Here is a 19,414-nt window from a genome sequence, read left to right as displayed (position 1 = left end):
TATTTTTGTATTTATTTGGCTTTAATTTACAATTAAAATATATTGTTATCATTGAGGTGATCATTATCGTTGAGGTGATAGGCCCGTGCGGAGCACGGGCAATTTCATTGAAATTCTGCTACAGCAGCCGTTGGGCCCGAGTACGTTACTAGGAAAATATTTTTGTAAAAATGAATCTGGCACCACAAGCAAGCGCAACATTGTTCTGCATTGTCTCTGCCCTAGCCGATGATACAAGACCTATCTGTGTTCTGGAAAATGATCTATGTGGTTATCGTTGATGTACCCAATGGATCCACGGACGCCGCTTCGATTTCTGTGTACTTAGCTTTCAACCCCTCTGTCGCTCGTTCACCAAGCGCGATCAAGTTTTTGGCTCCGAGCATCTGCAAAATGGTAATCTCTGTACCAAATATTGTTCTCCACCAGCTTCGCATCTCTATAGACACTAGACTGTCCAAGCCAACATCTAGTAGCGAACGAGAGGTGTCGATCTTACTATCATCCTCGTCCCCAAGTGGCCGAAGAAGCATAATCGCGATCTTTTTCGCAATTTGTCGCGCAAGGAACGTAGCGGTATCTGATTGAGTAAGAATCATTGGCTCAGCGATGACTTGATTGATAAAATATTTGATGGCACGAGTGGGAGAGTCTTCTCCAGATTCCGACGCTGAAGAAGCACGAGAAGAATCGAAGTTCGTGTAGTATGCCATGCGCTGGTCACCCTTCCACATTACGCGGTTTGAAGGGTCAGTCAACGACGTTCGGCTTCTGACACCGATGCTCATTGAAGATCTACACGTTCGCGATGTCCCATCTACAGACCTAGTGGCGGGAGTAATGAGAGCCAGCGTGATCGCGTCCAGTAGTTGTGGTATGCGAATACCGAAGCCTCCTTGCAATCGTGTGCGCTCCAATATCAATGGATTTTCTGCGATATATCCATGGTCGTACATTAGCCCAATGTCGATGGTCGAAGCATTGAGGCCGAGAGAATTCCGGAACTGTGCGAATGAATTGAGAAAAGTGTTTGCCGCCGCGTAATTGGCTTGACCAGGGCCACCGAAGAGACCTGAGATCGAGCTAAAGAGAAGGAAGAAGTCGAGAGTTATGCCTCTTGAGAGGCACACGTTGTGCAAGTTCCATGTGCCATTAAGTTTCGAATCGTTAGCTGCGCTCCATGCGGCATGTGTCATATGATGAAACCCCATGTCTTGTAACTCCATGGAGAGATTCATTATCCCACGCACAGGGGCGGTCGCAGCTGCAACAGCCTTCTCCACGTCTCTTGTGTTGGCGACGTTTCCTTTTACTGCCGTGATTTTGCTTCCTTGAATTTCGAGTTCTTTGAAGAATGCCTTATCCGTTTCTCTTTCCCCAGCAGATCGAGAAAGGAAGATCAGGTGCCTCGCTCCATTCTCAACCAGCCAATTTGCGACGATACGACCAAGGCCACCAAGTCCACCAGCAAGCAGATAACCTGCCTCTGGGTTAAACGCAACCTTTCGCTTAGGATGTATCGTAACCAAGTTTGGTGAATCGGTTGGCTGACCGCCTGTGTTTCCCACAGAAAGGACGACTTTGCCCATATGCCTGCCCTGCTGCATATATCTGAAGCATTGCTCGACCTCGGACATTTGAAAAATCTTCATAGGAGAGATGGGCTTGATGTGACCTTCCTCATAAAACTCAATCATCCTCTTCAAGAGCCTTCGCCGCTCAGTCGGTCGACTATCGCAAAGATGAGCGAGATCGACTCCGTGATAGCTTCTGTTTTCAACAAAAGGATTCAAAGACAAGCGGCCGTTTCCTAGTAAATCTCGTTTCCCAATTTCGATCATCTTTCCGAACTCCGCCACGCATTCCCAAGACGCGTGAAGAAGTTCACCGGAGAGCGAATTGAGCACGATATCCACCCCTGTGCCATTTGTGGCATGCATAACATCTGCCACGAAGGATCGGCTGCGAGAGTCGAAGATACGGTGCCGTGGTATGCCCATCTCATTCTCGAGGTACTTGGTCTTCTCTTCTGTGCTGACTGTGCAATATATCGTGGTGCCAATCATCCGGCACAACTGGATAGCGGCAAGACCAACGCCGCCACATGCTGAGTGCACCAGAACGGTTTGCCCATTGCGCATTTGACCAACTTCGAGTAGTCCATAGATGCATGTAAGGAGTACACAAGCCATGGTGGCAGCTTCCTGGAAGGAGAGAGAGCTCGGAAACGTCCAACAGTTGATGCTAGGTACGAGGGCCTCTGTCGTGAACAAACTTGCCCCACCCATGACTATAACTCTGTCGCCAATCTTTAGATCTTCTACTGCTGATCCAACAGCTCGGATCACTCCTGCAGCTTCCAACCCAATCTCTTGATTTGGAAGTTCGATGAGGTCCATAGCGATCAGCACATCCTAAAACAATCAGTCTTTGTCAGCTGAGTTCAAATCACTACGTCTAAGAATGATTGCTATAATCTCACCCTGAAGTTGAGTCCAGTGGCCATGATTTCGACCACAACTTGATTATCTCCAGGCTCTACAGAGGGACGCGCGGCCCATTGAAGTGTATCAAGCCTGCCAGCCGTCCCGATCGTTAGATCCAGTTGGGTATTCTCTGTGATCGGTGTACAGGTCACCTGCTTGCACAGCGCCGAATTGATGTCCAAAGGATAAATGCGTGGCACGTATACTCTGCCATGCTCAACCGAATATTCAAGCTCCAGGTCTCGTCCCAGTAAATGCCGACGGGAAAACTTTTGGGCAATTTGTGCAACAGCCTTCCAACTGGAATCGTTTAACCGGTCAATCTCGCATATCGCTATGTCAGTCTCCACGTCCTTTCGAATGGTGCGCATGGCTCCAGGCGTCTGGCCCCAGCGGGGATGATCGCAGCTAAGCTGGGAGCTGCGAGTTAACCAAAGAATACCATCCCTGGATTCCGAGATTCGAACCAGAACGTGGCGCAACTTATCAAAATTGGCGGCTTCAATTCCCATGAAGAATGGCTTGCTGACATCAAGCAGACATATGATGTCTTGTTTTGGTAGTTTTGCTAGCGTGTCCCAATGTTGGAGCGCTGTGTCGAATATGCCGTTTTGAGATAATTCGATTTCCAGAACTCTGGCTGCATGTTCGGTGCTGTCATCAAAAAGTAGCGTGATTGGTTTGGGTATGACGTCTTGAACCCTAGGGTGGGATATCATATACGCGTGGGTCTGGTATGGTCGAGGGGCATCCAACATGTGATCGACTACCCCTGCGAAACCCGCGTTTCGGAGCTCGCGGTCCCACCTCTCGGGTTGCACATAAGGTTCATCAAGACGCCCATCAGCCTCACCTAGCCACCATCCAGGAAGGATACCCATGGTGAGGTTGATACCTTTCACATCAGTGCAAAGCTCCTCAAGGTAAAACGTTCCATCGTGTTGTAATAGGGCATGTACATTGCGTAAAGCTTCTTGGAGATTAGGGACAGCATGAATGACGTTCGTAGCGATAATAAGGTCATAGCTGTGACGCTGAAACCCCTGGGTGATTGGGTCTTTTGCGATATCCAGAACCTTGAAATCAAGTGCAGGAAAGTCCTTGAATTTCTCTTTCGCGGTGCTGAAGAATCCAGCAGAAATGTCTGTGTATGTGTAGCTGGACCACAATTTTCCTCCATCTGAAGTATTCACCAAGGCTGAAAGGAACTCGCGAGTTGTTCCACCAGTTCCAGCCCCGATCTCTAGGATCTTCATATTCGGTTTCTGGTGCCCAAGGAGCTTGATATAAGGCGCTCGATCTGTTGACTTCGCGTCCTGGTAGATCTTGGTTAATGAATCATCAGCCATGAGAAGCTCCAATGGAGAGATTTCTTCTTTGATGAGCTTTACGATATTGTCGGTGATCTTTTCTATCGCATGCGCAATGGATGAAGATGGGCCATTTTTAACTTCTGATGTGACAGTTTCGAGCGAACGCAACGTATCGGGGATTGATTGTCGCTTCATCCAAGATACAAACTTTCTCAACGTATCTGACGCAGGCTCTATATCTTGGACTTGGCCTAGTGCTTTTTGAATATGAAGGAAGGTAAACTCTTGCAAAATTGATCCGTTTGTTGCTGCTTTCGTGTCATGCTTGACTAACGCTGACATGGTTGTGAGACTAGGCTCCAAGTCCCATGTTACCAAAGCCCCAGCATGAGCATCAGCTTCAGTTGTTGCATCTAGCGGAGTCAATTTGATTGTATCCAGTCTCATGACAAGAGACCCATCAGGACCAATAGCATGACCCCCGGCATGAATCTTCCCATGTGCTAGATACTGTGCAGAAGTATGGACTTGAAGGTCTCCTGAGCAGTCGTAGACCTCCATCTGCTTGATAAATGTAGGAATATTCATTCTCTTGATGGCATGTCCTTTCCCATTGCATGCGGCCAGGGCCGTTGTTTGAAAGAAGATGTCGATTGTTGTTGGATGGACCAAGTAATGTGATTCACAGTCGGTCGGGGTGTTATCACAAGCAATGGCCTTTGCAATCTGCTCCTTTGGTGTGCATCCGATATCCTTCAATCCTTGGAAGAAAGGACCATATCTGGCTCCAACATGCCACATGGCTTGATACCACTTGGCAGCATCTGTTTTCCGCGGAAATACATCGTTGGTGACTGATAGAGAAGGCGGTGAAGAAGTGATTGCCTCGACGGATCCCGAGCAGTGTTTGGTCCAGTCAATTCCTGAATACGATGAGATTGTAAAGTCCCACCCATTACTCTCCAGGTCGTTTGTAACGCGCCATCTTCTCATTGAGGTTATTACTTCGACTGGTTTGTTCTCTTCTAGGATCATTGCGGCACCAATGACCATATTCTTGACACAGAAACCAAGGAACTCGCTGCCTTGATCAGGTGTGTGCAATCTTCGACTGGCCTCTCCAGCCATAGTGACATATGCTGCGCATGGCAGCACTACATCGCCATGGATATTATGGTCTCGTAGCCAAGGTACATGTTCAAGTTGGAGTAAGTTTCTGAAGCTTGGTTGACTTTCCGTATTCTCCAAAATCAGTGATCCCAGAAGCTCGTGATGCGGGAATCTTGGATATCGCCAGGCCTGGGCGATGCGGTTGTGAAACATATGTACTCCGTCATGGTGCCAAGGATACAACGGCATGTCTGTAAGCACTTTTGCATCATTGTTCGGATTCGTTAAGCGATGTAGGTCGAGGTCTACTCCATGCTGCCACAGCCTACCCAGTGCTGTCAGGAATGTTCTTTCAGAATTTTCTTCCCGGTGAAGGCACGAAGCATATGGCCAGTTGAGTGAGTTTTGAATCAAAATCTGCTGGAGAGGTCCTGAGAGTGCCCTGTGAGGACCCAGTTCAAGAAGGCAAGAATCGCTGTTTGAAGCGTCTTTGGAGTGGGCGATAAGGCTACTAACAGCCTGCAAGAAAAGGACCGGCGATTCGAGGTTGCGACGAAAGTATCGGGCATCAACGCGCTCGGAAGCTGGTAACAAACCTCCGGTAACGCTTGAGTAAAAGTCTGACTTGAAAGACCCTTGAAACTTTGAAACTTCGTCTTCTAGAACGGATGCCATCATTCCTTCGTATTCGCCTCCAATATTGAGCATATGGTATGAATGGTACGCGGTATTCACCTTCAACCTACGCACGAAAGCGCCGGGATTGTGGGTTTGAATAGCATTCATTGCCTCTTGTACAGCCGCCTCATCACCAGAAATGGTGACGCTTGACGGCGAGTTATTGCATGCAAGTACAGCGCCATGTGGAAGGTATGCAGCGACCTCATCCCAGCTCAAGCCAATTGCAGCCATGGCACCACTTTGCAAGACAGTTTGCGATGCGATTCCGCGATAATAAGCGATTATTATGGCTGCTCGGCGGGATATTCTGCCAGCCGCATACGCTGCAGCTATCTCGCCGGATGAATGACCAAGGACAGAATGGGGTTTGATTGCAAGGTCAGCCAGAGCGTCTACGAGAGCAACCTGTATAGCAGTACACAGGGGCTGGGAAATTGCAGGTTCGTTAATTTGGCTGGAAGCAGCACATCTTTCCAACTCTTCCTGTATGCTCCAACAAGGCGGCGTTGGTAGCGTTCCAAGCTCACGGTCCATTGCTCCAATGGAAGACGCAAATGCAGCGTTGGACCATAGCATCTCAATACCCATACGCGGCCACTGCGCGCCTTGACCGGTGAATATCATAATCAATCTTGATTGGCACGCTCCTGTGAAAGATATACCAGGGTGTGAATCCACGGACATGCCTTGCACAACCGCAAAGGCGCGATGGGTGAGGTGCTGACGTCGGCAAGCCAATGTATAAGAGATGTCTCCGACACTCTCAATGTTGGTCAAGCCATATAAGTGCATGTCTCGTACATGTGTTTTCAGTGATTCTGGTGTGTTTGCTGTCATGAGAATCAACCTCCCCGACTCCACAGGTGCTTCTGAATCTGGGTCCATAGAGAGACCTGCTCGTTCCATATCGGCTATCTCCAAAGATCCATTGGAGATACCTATGGCATTTGAACAAGGTCCATTTCGCGTAGTATTGATGGACCGATTCTTTCGAGACAACGCGTACCCAGCAGCAGACTCCAGGATAACATGAGCATTAGCACCGCCAATACCAAAGCTGTTGACCGAAATTCGCTCGCGTTTATCTTCGGGCCATACAATACAATCGACTGGAACCCTGAGATCCTTCTCGGAAAACGGGATCTTGGGATTGGGGGTTTCGAACTTGATGTTTGGTGGTATGACACGATGTTCCAAAGCCAGGACTGCTTTAATGATGGAAGTGATTCCTGAAGCCCCCTCGGAATGACCCACGTTGGGCTTAACTGACCCAATATACACACCACTGTTCCCAAACACATTCCCAACTGCTAAAGTCTCAATAGGGTCGCCAGTGGGAGTGGAAGTTCCATGACACTCCACGAACGCGGTTTGGGTGACTTCAGACTCTAGGATCCCGGCAGCCTGGTATGCCTTGCGAATCATCTGCTCTTGACTCGAAGAACTCGGAAGACTTAACCCGGCAGTCTTTCCATCGGCATTGGTAGCAGAGCCACGGATGATGGCCCGGATAGGATTTCCATCCTTGATGGCAGCACTCAGCGGCTTGATGTAAATCATGTTGACAGCTTCCCCGCGAGCGTAACCGTCTGCAGCTGCATCAAATGTTCGACAGGACGAGTTGGGGGAGAGAACGCCCTGTTCTGCCATGTCGGATATCATGTCAGGACTCCAGAGCAGATTACACCCACCAACCAGAGCTGCGCTGCAGTCTCCACTTCGAACGGCAACGCATGCTTCGTGCAATCCGATAAGGGATGCTGAGCATCCTGTTCGTATGGTCATACTCGGGCCCTTGAGATCATACTCATAAGATATTCGGTTTGCAAACATAAAGTCCCCGTAACCGGTGACCTTATACGGGCTCTTTGTCAAAGGATCTTTCATGGCCATCTCCGCCCAATCGTCTCCAAATGATCCAATATATGTACCAAAGTTTTTTCCATGCCAATCGGTTTCTCCGGCACTTTCGAAGCACTCCCGCGCAAGTTGAAGAAGGATCTTCTGTTGGGGGTCCATGCGTTGAGCTTCTTGTTGGGACATACGAAACAAAGAATTGTCGATAGCACCCACTTCAGCACTTTCATCCAGGAAGTAGCCATATTGCGAATTGATATAGCCAGACTTTCCTGAAATTGAATGGAAAGCCTCAGCATCGAAGCGTTCGAAAGGGATGCGTGCACGAGCATCCTTCTTTTGGGTGAGGAACGTCCAGAACTGGGCAGGTGTTTTGAGCCCGCCTGGTAAGCGAAGAGCCATGCCGCAAACGGCAATCGGGTCAAGTTGTTTGTTCATGTTGGTTCGTTGGGAGATGACCAAATCTTGCAGTAGGTTATGATGTGAAATGCACACTGCAAGAATCTCTGATCGGGAAACCAAAGCAAAATTTATAGATCAAAAGATACAATGAATGTCATTGAAGATATCGGACCAGCAACTGCCGGTCGTGATAATTCTTGCGCTTCTGCAGTTATCCGAGCTTTGCTTTTTCCAATGTCAAAGCCTCACCGATGTACGGTTACTGACTTGCAGTGGAGCTGAAGAAAAAAGCAAAAAGTGGCGCATGCAGTTCATTTATTTCCAGCCGAGGTTCTGTAAGTCCACAACACTATCTGATTTGTTATCTATAGTGCAGTTTCTAGGGTACGACGGAGTGTGAGGGGGAAGGGCGAGGGAGGCGAGGGTATAATCATCTACACTAGATATCATTGGTAGATATTGTAACTAGGCTAGGAAAGAATGTATATTTCCTAGGTACATCAATACCCAAACAAGACACGACATCATCAGGGCTTTGAAGTGAGATGGCGAATAATGATAGCACGTGTCAAGGGCATGTTTGGTATAGAAAGCAGACACATCCAGCATTGATAATCTACCCAATAGCCCTTCACGTTGGTCAATCTTGACAAAATGCGGTATGTGGTGCGAGAGATAAGAGCCTACTAGTATCAACAGTGATATGGGTGCTCATGTGCTCTCTGGCAATCTTTACCGACCGATTAGAGCCTGACACTTGCACCTGGAGTAAGCAGCCATGAGTGAAATAGAGTCTTACCAATCTTCCATTTTGATTGTTGCGCATAAGGATGGGTGTACTGGTCAAGCACTCTATTTGACTTATCAATTTTAGTGTGACGCAATCGATGGATCTCACTCTGAGTGGACTACTATCGAACATATCCTACCTTGCTAACTTGCATATGCCTGTAGGCTACTCCCAAACGATACTCACTATGTCTGGTATCAAAGCTCTCGGCTTACTTTCGATAAGGTACTTTTCACATCTTTTGACGGGCCGCGGAGTGGCGTTGAGAACGGGAGGCCGTTCCCCACACCGATCTTGATTGCTTTGCGCCCAATGTCTAGCTTCATGCATGATCATGATCATGAGATATTCCCTGAATTTCTCGCCTTGTGAAATGGGGCTTTGACGCATTCAGTGCCTGGAATTCCGTATTGACTCGCAAGAAATAGATAACGAAGCAACTTGTGTATGACAACTCCATGCATATACTGAACGAAGCGAGAAATAGTGAACATGAAGCCTCATTGTAATTACCGTAAGTCTATGGCCTATTTTGGCGGCTGAAAGGAGATTGCAAAGATCTGCAGAATTGAGAGACAGTACATCTATTTGTAAGTGTTTTGAATGCATAACATTCTTATGCTTTAGTACCGTTGAGAAATTGCTTCCTCGTAGCTCTGGTCTTGCCGTTGAATCTGCTACTACTTTTCCGGTTTGAGTTACTTGACGTTGAAAATTTCGCGCTGTCAAACATCCTTGCAGTGTTGGATCGCATGTGAAAGGAAGTGTAGGAAGTACAATCGAGTCACCACCACACCGAAAAAAGCACGCGCCAGCCTTGTGAGGATTGCCTTACAAATTGCTTGCTTTTTTGATGGGGTCTCCGGGTTATCAGCGAATACGAGGAGATCGACGGCGCACGCGATCTGTATTTTTGCTTTTTGAATTGCTTCCATGCGCGGCGCGTCCCGTAGTATGTTGATCTCACTTCTTAGCGGTACGTACGCTCAGGCCATCCAGCGACTATTCCTTTCCGAGCGAACACGATTTGTTGCTGCCAAGTGATAAAGATACCATCTATCAGCATCTTCAAGGTACGATAGGTTGTCATTCACATATTTCAAACTATTGTTGCCACTAAATTTACGCGTACGTAGATAACGTTCATCAAACGCCGCATTTTCTACCATCCGTTGACATAAGTATGACGAACATCTCATTAGTAGGAGACGTTCCTCGACCATCTCCTGGAATCGCTTCTGAACAAAGCGAAATTCTATCCAAACGATATTTGAAAGCTGCTTTTGGTAGTCTATGTATCATCGTACTGATGGTAGCTCTCGATGCCACCTCACTTGCAGTAGCACTACCGGTAAGTCACATGATCAGAATACTGCGCGGTTTACTTCAGTTTTCAAGAGCCATATCTGACGGAAATAAAGGTGATCACGAAAGCACTAGAAGGCTCTGCTGTCGAGGCATTCTGGAGCGGCACATCATTTCTTCTCGCGTCGACAATCTTTCAACCAATTCTTGGGTCGCTTTCTGACGTGTTCGGGAGGAAATTGTTGATTGATCTTAGTCTCCTGCTGTTCTTGATAGGTTCAGTCGTCATTGCAACCTCTAGTTACTTTACAACAGTACTGATAGGCCGCACGGTCCAAGGTGCAGGTGGGGGCGGTATCATATGTGTAACGGCATTGATCGTCGTCGACAAGATACCTCTTCAAGAGCGTGGAAACTGGCTTAGTTTGCTTGGTGCCGTGTTCTCGGTCGGTAATGTCTCTGGCCCTTTGCTTGGTAGGTTATGTTTATCCTGATTAGTGCGCTGCTCACAAACGAACCCCTAGGTGGCGCGCTGGCAAAGGAAACTTTATGGCGCTGGATTTTCTGGATTAACCTCCCTTTGATTGGTATTGGTGGGATATCAATCGCGATCTTCCTAAAAGTTCACAAAAGACCTGGCTCGTTTGTGAAAAAACTAAACGAGCTAGATTGGGTTGGGATGGGCCTCTTTCTTACCTCCACAACGGGTTTCCTTATCCCGATCAGCCGCGGTGGCATCGAATACCCGTGGAGTTCATGGCATACACTTATACCCTTGCTTCTATGTACTGCTGGGCTTGTAGCTTTAGCTATACATCAGGAATACGTGGCGAAGAGACCCTTTATTCATACCGACGTTTTCAAAAACCGATCTGCGGCGATCATCCTCCTGCTGACGGTACTGTATGGTCTTATTCTCTCAGCAGTTCTCTTCTATCTGCCTTTGTATTTCGAGGCGGTGAAGAACATGTCCCCTATCATGGCTGGAGTAGCCATCTTTCCATGGACCTTGACTCTTGCTCCATCCGCTATGGTACGTCCGTACACCACATGAATATTGGCGCATTTTAATAACCGCCACACAGGTTACTGGTATAGTCATATCAAAAACTAGAAGGTACAGATGGGCAAACTGGCTGGGTTGGTGCTTCTCAGTGGTTGGCATGAGCCTTCTCGTCTTACTTAAGGAAGATACTCCAACTATAGTATGGATTGTTGTAAGTCTTGTCGGCGGTGCTGGAATGGGTACCTTGTATCCAGCAATGATGCTTGGTGCTCAGGCATCTTCATCTGTGGAAAATCAGGCTTACGCAACCAACATTTTCACATTCCTGAGAGCTCTTGGCCAGACTTTTGGAGTCACGATTGGCGGAATCGTCTTCCAAAGCATGTTAGAAAGGAAAATGTTGTCAAACCCGCTTCTATCCGAAAGAGCTAGGGAGTATTCCAAGGATGCAGTTGGCTTGGTACAGATTATTAAAGCGATGCCGGATATTGAGCTGAAGGTGCAGTTAAAAGAGAGTTTCGTTTACGCCCTAACGTATATCTGGGTTGTGGTGGCAGTTCTATCAGGGGTCGCGCTTATTGCGAGCCTTTTCATCAAAGGCTACGATATAAATAGTCCATCTGAGCTGCATCAGAGCACTGAAGGCAACTAGAGCTAGAGAATGTGGTAGAAGATGTCGTTGGAAGAAAGCAGAGTATTCTGTCATCACTACAGTCGTAATTTCTGGCCTATACGCATATGACTGCATGATTTTACTAACCCGTCGTGACTCAGATCACCTTGCCCCTCTGGTATCCTAGCTGTTACACACTCGAGTGCCCCTATAATACTAAAGCCTACTCGTCCTACTGCACTAGGGGGCACCCTCTCGGGGAACCGCTAAAACCGGATAAAAGCTGCCAAGCGGCTATCCCCACCAAAACACAACACCTCCACCACGAAATATCAGCACCACCATGACGGTATTTTATATATGAAACTAGTGGAATTGAATGCGCTGACTTCATTTTAGCTATGCCTAAAAGGATCAGACTTACGACGCCGCCGTTAGAGTTGCAGCCACCTACGGAGCAACCGGCACCTGGGACGCGTCCACAGCTCGAAACACCGAAACGGTCAGCCATCTTTGCAGTGTTATACTACTGCGAGCAGCAGTCATTGCCATGCAATTTACAGTCAATATCTACTGTGTTTGAGATACTGCATTCTACAGTCCACGATGTATACTCATCGCGACGATGCCGACGCCTCCAGAACTCCAATGAAGTCGACAGTCGTCTACCACTCCGTGAGATCTCAAGAAGCGACACCAACGCAATCGCCACCTTTCTTGATAGAGCTACACTTGAACAAAAAAGTCTTCCTTGGCAAGATATTGCCGAAGAGGCAGGTGTTGTAAAGCACTATCACCATGAGAAAGGCCAAGAAAATGAGCAGTGGGCAGCTAAAGTTCTGCAACGGCGAGTTACTGCTGATGAAGGAATTAAAACACACAAGGCTGTTGTGAAGGAGCAGCATACTCCTACACAGGTAGACAAGCGTCTAAAGTACTGCCGTATACAATTACAGCAGCGTCCGTCTGCCCACAACTGGCGCAACGTGCTTTGGTGTGATGAGATTCACTGGAAGACTGGCCCACGATATCCAAAAAACATCAAACGCCGCCCTGGTCAGAAGTACAAACACCACCCAAGTAATATACAGTATCAGCATAATCACAAAGGAGATTATCTTGTCCCAAAACACTTTCATATTTATGCTGTTGTCGGGTTCAACTTTAGGTTTGCAATACCATACAACGCGGGCAACACTAATGGCAATATGAATACAAAAACGTACATAAACGTCATACTGCCAGCCCTCCGGTCGTACATACTTGAACGGGGCGGCGACTATATCCTTTGGCAAGACCGCGACTCTGCTCATATATCTGCTCAAACTCTCCGATATATGAACACCCATGGGTTTGAGTATATACTTAGCCCACCAAAATCACCAGATATGAGTATAATGGAGACCTGGGTATCATCCATACGTCGCAAATTTTACTACCGGAGCTGTGCGACTCAGGTAGAAGGTGTGCGGCGTTTCTATGAGGTGTTTGAGAGACTTGATCGTGAGAAAATCAACACCACAATTAACAACTACCCACTACAACTCCAAAATATCCAGAATATCTATCAAGGTAGAGCTTCACAATATTAAGCTAAAATTTGAGACCTCTAATTATGCCCAAAGGTTGTGATTTTGCTGTTGTTTTGGGTGACTTTGCACCGTGGGTGGGTGGGGCAGCTTTTATCCGGTTTTAGCGGTTCCCCGAGAGGCACCCTAGGTGCGCACGGACTCCTCGCTCCGCTCGTCGTCCTGCGCAGCTCAACGCAAATCCTCAGCTCAACGCAAAATTTCACCTTGTTATACATTTGACGCGTAGAATCCAATCAAAATAATGCTAAAGCGATATGGTGACTATAAGGCTGTTGAAGGGCGTATCCAAGAGGCCCTCAAAGCGCTAGAGTCCTCTCCTAAGACCTCTTTAGCAGTTTTGGCGCGTCAATTTGATGTGCCGTACTACCGTCTATACCGACGCGCTCGAGGCGCACAATCTAAATCTAGTAGGCCAGCACCTAATATACGCCTTAACGCGGCTCAGGATCTAGCCCTGAAGGCCTATATCGATCGCTGCGATCAGCTAGGCATGCCTGCCCTCGTTCCTCAGCTTGTCGGCGCAGCGCAACGCATCCTCGATCTCGAACACCCTAGCGGACAGGCGCCTGCGCTGGGCAAGGACTGGGTAGCGCGCTGGCTCAAGGCTAATCCTGACTGCCGGAGAAAGAAACAAAGACAGCAGGAGCTTAATCGTATCGCGTTAAATACTGTCGAGGCGTATACAGCTCACTTTGACGCTCTAAGAAAGGTCCTCGACAAGTACGTAATACAGCCATAGGATCTATATAATATAGACGAAACTGGCTTTCGTATTGGTGTTGGAGGGAATAACTGGGTCGTCACTCGTCGTATAGACGTTATACAGCCGCCTAGCGATACGAATAGGGACTATATCACTGCTATAGAAACGATATCTGCTGACGGATACGTCCTCCCGCCCTTCCTCGTACTTAAGGCGAAAATACAGCTCGAGAAGTGGTATACTAATACGTCAATACCTAGCTCGTATACTATAGAACTATCAGAGACAGGCTACAACAATGATGAGCTCTCACTTAAGTGGCTTAAGCACTTCGATAAATGGACTAGGCGTCGTCAGACTGGCCTATGGCGTCTACTGCTATTTGACGGCTTTGGATCTCATAGTACGAAAGAGTTCCTCGATTACTGCGACGAGAATTAGATTATAGCTTATACGCTGCCTCCTCATACATCTTATAACCTACAGCCTCTTGACGTTGCTGTATTTTAATTGTATAAGAAGGCACATAGGATAGCTATAGAGCACGCGACGCGGGAAGGCTGTACTAACTTTACTAAGCTAGAGTTTCTTAACGTACTATATAGTATACGTAAAAAGGCCTTCACACGCTCAACTATATAGTTAGCCTGGCTATAAGCAGGCATTGAGCCTTGGGATCCATGGAGGGCGCTGATAAAGGTGTACCCGCGCGATGAGCCTCGTACGCCACCGTACGCTGATCCTGATAGCTCTCCTTTGACAGCTACGCCTACAACACCTCGCTCATTAATCAAGTTTGCTAACAAGACAGAGAGTCTACTCTATAAGGAGGAATCCTGCGATCTAGATCGCGTTGAGAGGCTAGCAAAGGCTGCTGTAGTTAACGCGCATCTTCTAGCGTCAGCTACAGAGGAACTACATAACTTGATAGCAGCAGCGCGCGAGCGTAGGAATAGACAAAGTAGCTCGCGTAAGCAAATAATAAAGGGAGGAGTATTGATAGCGGGAGGGGCTCGATCTGCTATTAATCGACGAGCTCAGCAGGACGCTGAGAAGGCTATACGGCAGGCTGCGCGATAGGCAAAGACTACGACAAAGACGATGACAGCACAATAATAAGAACCTCCTGCGACGCCTGCTTCTATAGGAGGCGATTTCATTAACTATAGCTACGATACGTATCGTTTATAGCCTTGAATTGTATAACATTTGCTGTCAAAATCTACAAAATATAGGCCTCTCAGGTGAAATTTTGCGTTGAGCTGAGGATTTGCGTTGAGCTGCGCAGGACGACGAGCGGAGCGAGGAGTCCGTGCGCACCTAGGGTGCCCCTAGTGCAGTAGGACGAGTAACCCCAAGTTAACCCCATCCCCAGAATTAGGGTTTTGGGTACACCGGAGCAACGTCAGACGACTAGGTTTGTGTCAGCAGAATAACCAAAACAAATAGAAATATAGATAGCAATCCATTCACTACTATATAGCAGTAATAGCACAGTTTATATTAAAAATAACTAGCATTACTTATACTGTGATAACTTACTACCATGGATCCATTTCGAGAGGATTTTTATGTATTTGCCCACACATTGCATCGCGATATGCAAGAGCCATAAGCAGGGCGTTGTGAAGTCACAGCTGCTCACCCACTTGGACGCCAAACACCAGGAGCTGGCTCCCCACACACGGCGCAGCATGATACAAGCCACTAGCCAGGAGCCATCACTACGGAACTGGGCCGACAATGTAGACCAGGTCATGTTTCCACGCCCAGATGCTGCGCCGCTGCCCCATCTGCCCGTGTACGCAAATGGCTTAAAATGCTGGGAGTGTGGATATATCTGCCGGCACGTAAACAAGATGCAGGAGCATGGCCGGAACCACCATAGCTGGACTGGCAGCCGCACACGCAGCGTCGGCCGTCTAGCAGCCATGCAGCAGAGGTGGACAGGCAGCGTGGTATGCCAGAAGTTCCAGAACACCGGCATGCTGGGCCGGTTGTTTGAAGTCCAGGGCGCTGCACCCGCTGAACCATGCCATATGGATTGCTGCGGTTTTGTGCTATCGCGACTTTGGGCCCTGCCTAGGGCCTAAAGTCGCGCTATACTTGGGCTACCTGGTCTCCCCGCACCGCTGATTGGCTGCTCTCTTCCGCCTCTCTGCTACGCGACGCGACGCGACGCGATAGAATATACTTATACCATAAGCAATCTATCACTATTACTAACTATTAATAGTTATCTATATCTATTTCTATCGCTAGCTATGCTTACTTATCTACCTACCTACCGCGTTCTTATCTGCCGCGAGCATCACTATGCGATCCATAGCGTAGACGAGCATCTAAAACGCTACCATAAGCTACCTATAGTCGAGAGAAGAGCTCTACTTAGCACGTACGACAGCCTCGCTCTTCTATCGCCTGACTAAGTGCCTCTTTCTGCCCCCTATGGACCACCACTAGCAGAACTCAGCGCGCCAGAAAATACGCTTATCTGCTGCTGCAATACAGCGTGTAGCTTTCTTACTACAAGCCGTAGCTGTATGAAGAAACACATTAACCAGCAGCATAGTATTTATCTTACCCGCTGGTCTACTCCCTTAGCTATCTTATATGCTGAGCACGCTGCTTAGCTATGGAGGCCCGTTAAGGCGCAGACCTTCTTCCGTGAGAGGCGATATGTCCGCTACTTTGTCGTACAGGAGCAGCAGGAGCCGCAGGCGCAGGCACAGGCGCAGAACAGGAGCCAGCCAAGAATAGTAGAGCAGACAGAAGCAGAGCGTCACCAGCAACGCCTAGCTAGTCTATCGTATAAGTGGGATATTGTTGCGTCTAGAGACAGCCAGGCGATCGAGCGTGTAGCAGAAGAAGCCTCAGCTAGAGACTATACTGGCTGGTTCAAGCGAACGCGATGAGACGAGCACTTATAGGCCTACCCTAACTGGTAGCTGCTATCGTACGCAATACGGCTACCAGGTAGCGACGAGCCGCGTCTACAGCGTGTCGTTAGCCTAGTAGAGGAGCTTTTAGACCAGGCTATTAGTGGCCTAAGTACGCTAGCAATCGATACGCTGCGCTGGCTACGCAGCCCACGGCCACAAAAAAGCGATCTACGGCCGTTTGGCCGGATGCAGAACAGAGCCAGCCAGGTGCGCGCAGCGCGGCTCTGGGCAAGACTTCTCTGCTACTGCCTGCGCATGGTAGCTATTGAGCAGCAAGAGCTAGGCCAGCAAGAATACAGCCGTAGCGGCCGTCGCTAGCAGCCGCAGCAGCAGCGCTAGGAGCCTTTGCTCCCAACTGAGCTGTCTGACATCGCAAAGCTGTTCCCATGGTATGGCACCCAGAAGGAAGTAGCTACGCAGCTATGGCTATCTCTCTCGTCTACTAGCAACGATAGTAGTGGCTCTAGAGCAGCTCAGCAGCGTACGTATATACGACTTCTATCTCAAGCGCTCATCTGCCAGAAGGTATATCACCAGCCATTTGATAGCCCAGTTATCCATTTTCTCGCTACTCTTGGTATCTATCCAGAGACTAGCCGTCTGCGTGATGCTCCCGAGTTCTCTACTCTACTTAGCTCACTCATTTACTGCGTACGGGCATTAACGATAGAGATTTTTCTACCAGTAGATAAGCGGGCTGAGCAAGGTGCTGCTGAGACAGGTAGCTTTCTTGAGCAGCGTGCTAGCTATCTAGTAGACGGCTCGTATAGCCCTATGAGCACTATGCTAAGCCTACTAGTATACGCCAAGTTTATCGCTCTACGTACGCCTAGTAGTAGCGCTAGTAGAATGTGGTGGTTAGTAGATCGACAGACATTCTACATCAAAGGCCAGTCTATCGTCCTACAGAAATTCCGTGAGCTTGCGCAGGGCGTGGTCGCCAAGGCAGAACGCGTGCTATGGGACGAACTGCTGTGGATGAGCGAGCACGAGCATCGGCCGACGACTAGGCTAGCGGAGATACAAGACGACGTGTCTGTCCGACAGCGTGGCGCGTGCTACCTGTCACCATCGTAGCTACGCCGAGGGCAAGCGTGGGTGCTGGATCGACTAGCTAGGGTAGCTGGGGCGCAGAAGCTCTATCGACAGCGCATGCGACTGCAGACAGAGCTGCTAGAGCAGCTATCAACAAGCAGTAATTCAAGTAGCTCTAGCAGCCATCTACTAAGCGAGAGCCTAGAGTGGAGACCTCAAGCCGTCCAGCAGTATCTCAAACAGACTAATCGCTTTCTAGAGCTGCTCTGTCTAGCTATCTATATTACTGGCGGCCAGCCAGCTCGTGGGCCAGAGCTACTCTCCGTCCACTGGCGTAATGGGACACTACAAGACTGCAATCTCTACGTTATAGACGGCCAAGTCGCAGTAGTTACTCGCTATCATAAGCTACAGTCACAGTGGGATAGACCTAGAGTAGTCCCGCGATTTCTACCTGAGGTAGTAGGCCAGTTAGTTACTGCCTATCTGCTGTATCTGCGGCCTGTCCGCGCGATGCTCCTTAGCAGCCAGAGCAAGGCAGCTACTGCATCGGCGAGCGATTATCTATGGGCGAACGACAGTGGGCCGTGGGATATAGATCGGCTTACGCGTACGATGACAGCAGAAACAGCAAAATGGCTAGAATCACGGCTGACAGTAGCTGAGTACCGTCACGTAGCTGTTGCGATTGGACGAGAGATTGTTGGAGAGCGCTTTGCTGTAGAATATGACAAGCAGCTAGAGAGGCGATTTAAAGCTACTACTACTACTACTAGTACTACTAATAAGCCTAGCTTAGGCGAGGAGTATGATGGCGAAGATCCAGTAGAGCTGCAGAATGGGCGATCTATAGCAGTAGGCATGGTAGCGTACGCCGTACAGGCGGACATTATTGACGGGCTAAGTGCGCGATCGATTGACGTGTTTCGAACGCTCAGTCTAGCGTGGCATAGGTTTCTTGGTCTTTCGTCTAAGGCAGCAGAGGCGGTAGAGGCGGCAGAGGCAGCAGTGGAAGCAGTAGAAGTAGTGGAAGCAGTGGAAGTAGTGGAAGCAGTGGAAGTAGTGGAAGCAGTGGAAGCAGTAGAGACAGCAGGGGTAGTAGAAACCATAGAGGCAGTAGTAGCCGCAGCCGCCGCATCCGCAGCAAAGGCAGCAAAGGCAGCCGAGGCAGCAGCCGCAGCCGCAGCCGCAGCCACCACAGCCGCAGTAGAAGCAGCTGAGGTAGCAAAGGCGGCAGTAGCTGTAATACAACAGGAGAGAAAGCGGAAGCAGACACTAAGCTCGGTAAGCTGCTTAACACAGCTACAGCCGCAGTATCAGACTGAGGCGGAGACTAGGCAGCAGGTAGTAGGAAAAAGAATTCGGTTAGGATAGTAGAGAGTAGAGATAGTAGTAATAGAGTGGTAGTTAATTAACTATAGTCGTAGCAGCAGTCGGAGCAGCAGTTATTGTAACGGCGCAGGCAAGACTACTCGGATCAGTATCGGCAGTAGTGTCACTCAGAGGCATATGGGAGTGCGTGGGACATCAAACGAGCCTTGATTCGAATAGACACCTATAGGCCTTGTACGAAAGGATA

The 19,414-nt window shown here is 48.6% G+C and overlaps 9 protein-coding genes across 9 annotated transcripts; 8 read left to right on the top strand and 1 right to left on the bottom strand.

Annotated features, from left to right (window-relative positions):
• Positions 1 to 263: 263 nt before the first annotated feature.
• On the bottom strand, positions 264 to 7,885 carry COCCADRAFT_110874 (uncharacterized protein; the record flags this gene model as incomplete). Its single annotated transcript, XM_007719762.1, has 3 exons — positions 264 to 2,414; positions 2,483 to 6,456; positions 6,544 to 7,885. 3 exons carry the CDS (start codon positions 7,883 to 7,885, stop codon positions 264 to 266), a joined length of 7,467 nt encoding a protein of 2,488 aa, XP_007717952.1.
• Positions 7,886 to 9,822: 1,937 nt separating this feature from the next.
• On the top strand, positions 9,823 to 11,602 carry COCCADRAFT_110873 (uncharacterized protein; the record flags this gene model as incomplete). The annotated part of the gene is made up of 4 exons (XM_007719761.1): positions 9,823 to 9,990; positions 10,061 to 10,418; positions 10,469 to 10,977; positions 11,030 to 11,602. 4 exons carry the CDS (start codon positions 9,823 to 9,825, stop codon positions 11,600 to 11,602), a joined length of 1,608 nt encoding a protein of 535 aa, XP_007717951.1.
• Positions 11,603 to 11,964: 362 nt separating this feature from the next.
• On the top strand, positions 11,965 to 12,621 carry COCCADRAFT_45533 (uncharacterized protein; the record flags this gene model as incomplete). Its single annotated transcript, XM_007719760.1, has 1 exon — positions 11,965 to 12,621. A coding segment is annotated over one exon (657 nt), but the record flags the coding sequence as incomplete, so codon positions are not given.
• Positions 12,622 to 13,396: 775 nt separating this feature from the next.
• On the top strand, positions 13,397 to 13,894 carry COCCADRAFT_110880 (uncharacterized protein; the record flags this gene model as incomplete). The annotated part of the gene is made up of 1 exon (XM_007719759.1): positions 13,397 to 13,894. The coding sequence occupies one exon, from the start codon at positions 13,397 to 13,399 to the stop codon at positions 13,892 to 13,894; it is 498 nt and encodes a 165-aa protein (XP_007717949.1).
• A 648-nt stretch (positions 13,895 to 14,542) lies between these two features.
• Positions 14,543 to 14,938, top strand: COCCADRAFT_110879 (uncharacterized protein; the record flags this gene model as incomplete). Its single annotated transcript, XM_007719758.1, has 1 exon — positions 14,543 to 14,938. A coding segment is annotated over one exon (396 nt), but the record flags the coding sequence as incomplete, so codon positions are not given.
• Positions 14,939 to 15,414: 476 nt separating this feature from the next.
• On the top strand, positions 15,415 to 15,789 carry COCCADRAFT_77545 (uncharacterized protein; the record flags this gene model as incomplete). Its single annotated transcript, XM_007719757.1, has 1 exon — positions 15,415 to 15,789. A coding segment is annotated over one exon (375 nt), but the record flags the coding sequence as incomplete, so codon positions are not given.
• A 333-nt stretch (positions 15,790 to 16,122) lies between these two features.
• On the top strand, positions 16,123 to 16,773 carry COCCADRAFT_110882 (uncharacterized protein; the record flags this gene model as incomplete). The annotated part of the gene is made up of 2 exons (XM_007719756.1): positions 16,123 to 16,188; positions 16,492 to 16,773. The coding sequence occupies 2 exons, from the start codon at positions 16,123 to 16,125 to the stop codon at positions 16,771 to 16,773; spliced, it is 348 nt and encodes a 115-aa protein (XP_007717946.1).
• Positions 16,774 to 17,178: 405 nt separating this feature from the next.
• Positions 17,179 to 17,694, top strand: COCCADRAFT_70950 (uncharacterized protein; the record flags this gene model as incomplete). Its single annotated transcript, XM_007719755.1, has 1 exon — positions 17,179 to 17,694. A coding segment is annotated over one exon (516 nt), but the record flags the coding sequence as incomplete, so codon positions are not given.
• A 342-nt stretch (positions 17,695 to 18,036) lies between these two features.
• Positions 18,037 to 18,312, top strand: COCCADRAFT_73334 (uncharacterized protein; the record flags this gene model as incomplete). Its single annotated transcript, XM_007719754.1, has 1 exon — positions 18,037 to 18,312. A coding segment is annotated over one exon (276 nt), but the record flags the coding sequence as incomplete, so codon positions are not given.
• Between the last annotated feature and the right edge of the window lie 1,102 nt (positions 18,313 to 19,414).

This window comes from Bipolaris zeicola, assembly GCF_000523435.1.
Source record: "Bipolaris zeicola 26-R-13 unplaced genomic scaffold scaffold_345, whole genome shotgun sequence".
NCBI classification, from domain to species: Eukaryota; Fungi; Ascomycota; class Dothideomycetes; order Pleosporales; family Pleosporaceae; genus Bipolaris; species Bipolaris zeicola.
This window is presented reverse-complemented; position numbering and strand designations above follow the sequence as displayed.